The following is an 8,391-nucleotide window of genomic DNA, read 5'->3' on the forward strand; positions in this document are numbered from 1 at the left end:
CAAAAATGTAGCTGGCATTTCAGACATTTGAAAGCTCCCTGTCTGCCCTTTGAAGCTGTTCCTGTAAAAATATCTGTTAAGGAACCAAGATTCCTTTGAGAACCAGGTGGTGTGCCCAGCAAGCGCACATTGGATGAAGCGGAAGGACCTGCACAAGGATCCCCGTTTGAACTCCCCCCCCCCCCCCCGCCGCCGCCCCCGGCTCCCCCCCGGCTCCCCACCTGCGGGGATGTTTCACATAGTGCTGAAGCGGGTCTGCAGGGCTCCCTCTTTCCCTCTGTCTCCACTTCCCTTCTCAATTCTGCCTATCCAGCAAAAAATGAAAAAAGTGGCCACCAGTGGATTTGTGGTGCAGGCACCGAGCCCCAGTGATAACCCTAGAAACAAAAAAGATAATAATAAATAAATAAATAAATGCTTCCTTGACACTTTGTTGTTTGCTCTCAGAGTTATCACTGGGGCTCGGTGCCTGCACCACAAATCCACTGCTCCTGGAGGTTATTTTTTCCCTTTGTTGCCCTTTTTTTTTTTTTTATCGTTGTGGTTATTATGTTTGTTATCGATGTCATTGTTGTTGAATAGTACAGAGAGAAATGGAAAGAGATGGGGGAGAGAAAGACAGACATCTGCAGACCTGTTTCACCACCTGTGAAGCCGACTCTCCTACAGGTGGGGAGCCGGGGCTTCGAACCGGGATCCTTACGCCGCTCCTTGTGCTTCGAGCCACGTGCGCTTAACCCGCTGCGCTACTGCCCTTTACACTTTCATCTGGACTTGCATCGGAGTCAAGTCGTGTTATTTTTAGGGAGGAAGGGGGCCAGTACAAGGTAGTTACAGTGACTACAGACGCTTACCTGGCAGCAATGAAAACATTTCACCGGCTTTGTGTTTAAGAGCTAAACTGTATCACTGGCACCTGGAGGCACTTGCCAAGGGTCTGAGGGAGACAGCTGATGGGTGTTCCAGAGAGAGAACCTTCCAGCGGGAGTCTGGCTTTCTTAGGTCAAACAACACTGTCTGTCAGCCTGAAATCCTGCCCCTTGCAGAGCTGTCCTTTTGACTGAATTTGTGTTTGATTTTAAGCTCTTTTCCATGATGCTATTCCGGTGTTCTCCCCCACCCCACCCCAAGACTTGTTTAATGATACGTAGATGTCCCCTCTGAGCCATTACTGGCCTTTCTCCACTGCCCTAGTGTCTGGCGCTGAGGGTGGGGGGAGCCTGGAGGGGCGGGGCGGGGGGCCAGCTCCTCACGCGGGAGAGAGTAGATTCCTGTGTGACAGCGATGTCCGATGTCCGCTGGACTCAAGTTCCTTGTGTGCTCGACTTTTTAATTTTTTGCCTTCAGGGTTATCGCTGAGGCTCAGTGCCAGCACTATGAATCCACTGCTCCTGGTGGCCTGTTGTATGCTTTATATTGGGTTCTAGTTCTCCCCCGCCAAGAGAATTGGATCAGTCCTGCTAATTTCGCCAAGGAACCCCGAGAGAGGGTTCCTGAGTTCCAGAGAGAGAGTTAGAGAGTTACACAGTTGGAGAGTTGAAGAGTTGCAGAGTGCCAGAGTTTCAGAGTTCGAGAGTTGGAGAGTTCCTGAGTTGGAGAGTAAGAGGGAGTGCTTGCGCCGCCGCAAAGAGACAGCAGAGTTCTGTTTGGTGATTAGTTTGTCTTAGTTTATGAATCGTTGTTCTTGAATAAAGAAATACAGCTTCCCTGCCCAGCCGTTGTCTCCGCGTCTCTGTTACCCGCCCGTGAAGCTAGCCCGCCCAGCAAGAGACTACGAATTTTAACAACAGTGGCCTTTTTTTTTTTCCATTTTATTGGATAGGACAGAGACAAAATTGAAAAAGGAGAGAGAGAGAGGGAGAGAGAAAGATTAGTCACCTGCAGACCTGTTTTACCCCTTGTGAAGTGTCCCCCTGCAGGTGGGGTGCTGGGGGCTCCAACCTAGATCTTTGCAGGAGTCCTTGCTCTTCGTACCATGTGCGTTTAATTAACTGGGTGTGCCACCGCCTGGCCTGTTTTTCTTTTTACTTCTGGAACCTCACATAGACACGGCTGCACTATTCCTATGCCAACTTTTTCATTCCTTTTATTTCAGACAGCGAAAGAGACACACAGAGAAACACCACTCCACTGCTCACAGAACAACTTCTTTTTAAAACATATTTTTATTTATCATTGGGTAGAGACAGAGAGAATTGGAGAGGAGAGGGAGGGAGAGGGAGAGAGAGGAGGGGAGAGGGAGAGGGAGAGGAAGAGGGAAACACCACTGGTGAAGTTTTCCCCCTGCCATGGGCACTAAGGACTTGAACCTGGGATCTTATGCACCGTAATGTGTGCACTCAACCAGGTGCGCCTCCGACTAGCCCCTGGAGCATTTTTCATCATCCATTCCTTCACCTGAAGAAGCACAGGCTGAATTTTAGTTTAGTTTATTTACTTATTTATTTTTTTACCAGAGCGCTGCTCAGCTCTGCACAGGATTGAACCTGGGACCTCAGAGCCTCAGGCCAGAGAGTCTGCATATCCATTTAGCCATCTCCACCACCCCAGGCTGAAATCTTTATCGTCTACTTATTTTTCTTCACTCAGTTATTATTTTTTTTGCTACCAGATTTACCACTAGGGTCTAGTGCCTGCACAACAAGCCCACCACTTCCAGAAGCCTTGTTTCCCTTTTTATTGATAGATACATTGAGGGGATGGGGGAGGGAGGGAGGAAGAAAGAGAGACGCCTGTAACACTGCTTCACCACTAACAAGCTCCCTGGCCCCTGGCAGGTAGAGACCAGGGGCTTGACCCCAGATGCTTGCTCATGGTAATGTGTGTGAGCGATCTGCCAGATGCCCCAATACCCAGCCCCCCAAATCCTTAGAGACCATTTCTTCTGCCTTTCTGCCTGTAGAGGATGAGAAACATCACATGCTTAGTGTAATCACAAGAGCATCTTGTGGGGGCCAGGTGGTGGCGTACCTGGTCGAGTGCACATGTTACAATGCACAAGGACCCAGGTTCAAGTCCCTGGTCCCCACCTGCAGCTTCACCAGGTGGTGAAGCAGTGCTGCAGGTGTTTCTCTGTTCTCCATCTTGATCTTCCCCTCCTCTCAATGTCTGTCTCTCCACCATAATAAATAACAAAGTTGTCCTGTGCATACTCACATCTGCTGCTGGAATGTGGCTCCCAGCCATAGTGTGATGAGTTTTACTAGACTCACACCAGAACAGAGGAACTTTGACAGAAAGCCTTCTTCAGAGGATAGAAGGATATCAAAGGAAGCCAAAAAAAATGGGACGGTCTTTCTTCTCTGTTGTTGCACCTGAGTGAAGTCACAGCATCAGGACTGACAGCTGCCATTCACTGAGTACTTTGTGGCAAAAACGTCACAGGCTCGGACTTCATTAGTTCAGCCTTTCTGACAACCTTCTTTTTAAAAAAACTTTTTTTTAATATTTATTTGTTTTCCCTTTTGTTGCTCTTATTTTTTATTGCTGTTGTAGTTATTGTCATTGTTACTAATGTCATTGTTATTGGATAGGACAGAGAGAAATGGAGAGAGGAGGGGAAGACAGAGAGGGGGAGAGAAAGACAGACACCTGCAGACCTGCTTCACTGCCTGTAAAGCGACTCCCCTGCAGGTGGGGAGCCGGGGGCTCGAACCAGGATCCTTACTCCGGCCCTTGTGCTTTGCACCATGTGTGCTTAACCCGCTGCACTACCGCCCGCCTCCCAACAACCTTCTTAGTTCTTAATGTCTTTCCCATTTTTATGGACGTGAAAACCCTCCCCCACCTCCCCCCATAACCAAGTTAACTAAAATCAAGCAGTTAGTAGATGATGGAAAGAATCTTTGAATCCGCTAGTGTCTGGAGAGCATCCCAAAGAAAGCTGATCCGGGCTTCCCGAGAGAAGCTGTTGGCACCGGACTGAGTGCTTTACTTTAGTAGGAGAAAGGCACTTGGGGTGAGGGGTTTGGAAACTAGACTTCTTTTCTGCTAGAGGAGCATAGGGACACAGAACTCTGGTGGTGGAAACGGTGTGGAATTATACCTCTATTATCTTACAATTTTGTTAGAAAATTAGAAAGCACTAAATGATGAAAAGAAGAAACTAGACTTTGAACTCTGTCATCACTGTTACCCCTGAGACCTTGGAAAGATGAAGATGGAGATTTGTTCCTTCCACCTGTGCACAGAACGAGAGTGCTTTCTGTGTGCTCGCAGAATACCAGAGAGAGTCCTCTACCAGCAAGACAGGACATGCTTCTCTGGGTGCCGCCTGTAGCTCTCCCATTTCTGTCATTATTTCATTTGTAGGATAAAATAGACCTGTTTCTCTCTCTCTCCTCTCCCTCCCTCTCTCTGTCTCTCTCTCTCCCTCTCTTTCTCTCTCTTTCTCTCTCTCTCAGTTCTAGAACCAAATGAAATCATAATACGGGCACAGCACTGAGCAGACAGACGTTGGCTTAGTCTGCAAATTGACTGGACTCCAACCTGATCTGTTTCAAATTGTCTGTGCGGAACTGCACGCACCCACTCCTGGAATCAGGGCATTTGCTCTGAAATAGCGTCGCCCTTCACAGACTGGACTGGCTTCTCTCACAGCTGGAGGACGTGACTAGACAGGGCAGCACAGAGCCCAGCGCCTAACGTTTTTTGCCTGAAACACAGACTTCAGCCTCCAGAGGAAGCAGTCCAAGAGAGACACAGAGCACCCGTGTTTTCTGCAGAGTGGCTTGAGTATTTGTTTAGTCTGGGTTCTCTGAGTAATAAACTATTTCCCCCCCCGTGGAACTATGTGAGAGCCAGTCTCGTCTCCTAGAGATCTCAGATCAAAGCTAATAATGGCATTTTTTTTGTCTGCTATTTTCTACTATACTAGACATCTTACAAATACGACACTTCTTTTTTAGCGTGGACAAGGTGATTTTTTAATTTGTATGTACATTGTAAGATGATTATAACACAATATGAAGTGTATTCTACAGATAGCATATCTATCAATTCCCAGAACATTTATGTGTAGTGAGAAAATTTGAGACCTACTATTGTTTTTTTTTAGCAAATTACAAGTATGCCATCTAGCAGTAAGGCCTGGCTTACCACACTGCACACCAGGTCTTCAGACGCACATGTACTACAGTGTAAACCTAGCAGCATATATTGATCATATGGATCGATCACTGTCAGATATAGACAAGAGCTATTTTAGAGAAGTTAAGTAACATACAGCGACCACCCATCTGTGATGGATTTGAATCCACAATTACTTTCTGTTTATCTTTGTCTTTCTCTCTCTCCTTTCTTTCTCATTCTATACCCAAAGCCTATAATTTTAACTGCACGTTTTTGAAGGCTGAGACAGGCTAATACATAGCAAAACCTTTAATACAAAATACTTTTCTTTTTTCTTATTCTTTTTTTTTTTTCAAGTGACACCAGGGTTATCGCTGGGGTTTGGTGGTGCCTGCTCTATGAACCCACTGATCCCTGTGGCCATTTTTTGTGTGCGTGTTTTTTCTTTTATTTGATAGGACAGAGAGAAATTGAGGAGGGGGCATAGAGAGGAAGAGAGGGAAACATCTGTAGCACTGCAGTTTTCTCCCACAAACAGGGACCAGGGGCTGGATCCTTGCATGTGGTCAGTCATGTGTGTATTCTGTCAGGTGCATGAACTGGGTGCAAATAATTGTCTGGAGTTCATCGCTATCCTGCAGTATTGACTACTTTGTGTTAAAAAGACTGCAGTTCTCAAGTGACTTCCAATAGACTGTCCTGTTCCTATTGGTATTTTAGGTCAGCGAGCTCTGCTGCGTGTGGGAGCGGGGAGAGATTGTCTGAGATGTTCTAGAATGCTGAGGGGCATGGCTGGCCTCTACCCAGCAGATAGATGCTAGCCGCATCCTTCACACCTGCTCTCCACAGTCCTAATGTCTTTAGACATTTGCGGGAGTTTGAAAAGGCATCTGGGGGGCCGGTTGCTATCTTTCTTTTTTTCTCTTTTCTTTCTTTTTTCCTTTCTTTTCCTTTTTTTTTTTTTTTGCCTCCAGGGTTATTGCTGGGACTCAGTGCCTGCACTAGGAATCCACTGCTCCTGGAGGCTATTTATTTAGTTTTTCTCTTTTGTTGCCCTTGTTATTTATCATTGTTGTTGGATAGGACAAAGGGACAAAGAGAAATTGAGAGAGGAGGGGAAGACAGAGAGAGGGAGAGAAAGATAGACACCTGCAGATCTGCTTCACCACTTGTGAAGTGACTCCCCTGCAAGTGGGGAGCCGGGGGCTCGAACCAGGATCCTTATTGCTGTCCTTGTGCTTTGCACCATGTGCACTTAACCTGCTGCGCTACCACCCAGCCCCCCAGGTATTTATCTTTCACTCCCCCTCTCTATCGTCTCCTCCTCTCTCAATTTCTCTCTGTCCTATCCAACAATAACAATGACAACAAGGGCAACAAAACGGGGAAAAATGGCCTCCAGGAGCAGTGGATTCCTAGTGCAGGCACCCAGCCCCAGCAATAACCCTGGAGGCAAAAACAAAACAACAACAACAACAACAAAACATCTGTTCTAGGGGACGAGCCCAGCAGGTGAGATGGAGGGAGAAATCTGTGTTGTTTGAATGAGGATTCCCTTCCTCCAGGGGACCCTGGTCAAGGCGGGTGGGCAGGAAGCGCTGCTGGCCGTTTGGAGAAGAGGTTTCTAAGGCTTCTGCTCCGGTAGAACTGAGAGCACGTTCGTTCATTCATTCGTTCTTCCAGCGGCGCCCCAGGCTCCTCTCTCCGGTACAGCTCAGCATTGCTCCACCCTTGTTTGGAATGAGACTCGTCCTGTGGCTGTCCCCCAGACTTGCTTAGCAGCAAAAAGCTTTGGGACGGATTCACAGAATGAGGCCAGCAGGCTGCGGGGTTCTAATCCGAGGGTTTAGGCCACATAAAAGTTCTCCACTGGCCCAGGACAAAAGGCTAAGGCATCCTGGGGGCCCTTAGCTCCGCGGTGGCGATCTGCTGTGGCACTGTCTTCCTGCTGCTCTCTTAAAGCCAAGCACGTGAACCTGTGTTTCCTCTGTGCAGCCAACTTAACCTCGTCTTATCTTTCCACAGATGAACACAGTGTAGGCCACGAACTTTTCTCATCTTCTCTGGCGACATTTTCCTCTCCATCGGTGACTTCCTCCTGCTACTCTTGTTCCTTCACGTCCTGTGTTTCTAGGGAAATGAAGACCGACACATTCTCTGCAGCCTGTGTTAGCAAGCGGACTTTTCCCTAATTCAGAAACGTGTTACTCTGAGGGGCTCCCTGCGTCTTATTAAAGGTAAAAAAAAAAGTGAAACCGAAAGGGCCTTTCCACAGAGTGGGTTTTGCAAAGGGAAAAAACATCGCTTATACCCAGAACATCACAACTAGAGTAAGAACCCAGTGGGAAAAGTCATGTTTAGTAGCTCCTAGCAAACACTGTGCCTGATGTCAGTGTCCAGCTGCTGTCGATGGCTAGTTAGGTGGGTCACACGGCTAATGTAGGATTTTGTGGGTGCAGGAACCCCACTTGTCTGTTATGGAGAATTCTTGATTATTATCTCCGCTTTAAGCATACTTGCAAGTTTTCCATTGGTTTACCTTTAAGATAATTCAAAGATAAGCTTATAGGCAATCGCTTCTACCCTTCACCCAAGATAGCCACCCTGTTGTGGTCCAGGAGGTGGCACAGGGGCTAAGGCACTGGGCTCTCCAGCATGAGGTCCTGAGTTCAGTCCCCAGCAGCACATGTACTGTGAGGTCTGGTTCTTTCTCTCTTTAACTATCTTCATGAATAAATACATTTTAAAAAAAAAAAAGCCATCCTGCATCTTAGCAGGGGATACAAGTTTCATTATTATTATTTTTAACATCTTCCACAGAGTGTGGGGGAAAAAGACATTTATCTTTCTTGGGAGAGTTCACTTTTCTGTGTGTTCTGCTATGACACTGGCCCATTTTAAAGGAAGAAACTTCATTTTTCTAATTCACAAGTAGTGTTTTCGGCTTAAACTTGAATACTCAAAGTGAGGTGTCAGCGACCCTGGTCATTCCTAAAGGCAGCTCCCTTCTGTCAGTTCCTCGTAGTCACTGTCACCTGAGAGAGCTTCTCAAGAAGCTGACTGTGATCCTAAGTGTCCACAGACTCCGAGATTGAATGTTTCTTCGTGTTGATTGTGTCTGTACTGTTATTCTCGTTGCTATTCGGTCTAGCAGTAATGCAGTTTTCAAACTGAGAAGGAAAACGAGTTAACGGGCAAATCAGTAACCAGAAATGACACGAGAATCAAGGACTTTGAAAAGTCCTCCTGAGGGTGCATCGAGAATCACCGTCTTTTCAATCATCGGCGTTTGTCTGGCAAATACATTTGCAGATGGCTCCA

The 8,391-nt window shown here is 47.0% G+C and overlaps 1 protein-coding gene across 1 annotated transcript in view; it reads left to right on the top strand.

Annotated features, from left to right (window-relative positions):
• STAT1 (signal transducer and activator of transcription 1) overlaps positions 1-8,391 on the top strand; it is a 55,117-nt gene extending 46,726 nt beyond the window's left edge. Inside the window, exon 24 of the mRNA XM_060177554.1 lies at positions 7,096-8,391. Within this exon, the coding sequence (XP_060033537.1) occupies positions 7,096-7,110 (15 nt within the window). The 3' untranslated portion in view covers positions 7,111-8,391. The remainder of the gene's footprint in view (positions 1-7,095) is intronic.

Source organism: Erinaceus europaeus, chromosome 18 (assembly GCF_950295315.1).
Source record: "Erinaceus europaeus chromosome 18, mEriEur2.1, whole genome shotgun sequence".
NCBI lineage: Eukaryota > Metazoa > Chordata > Mammalia > Eulipotyphla > Erinaceidae > Erinaceus > Erinaceus europaeus.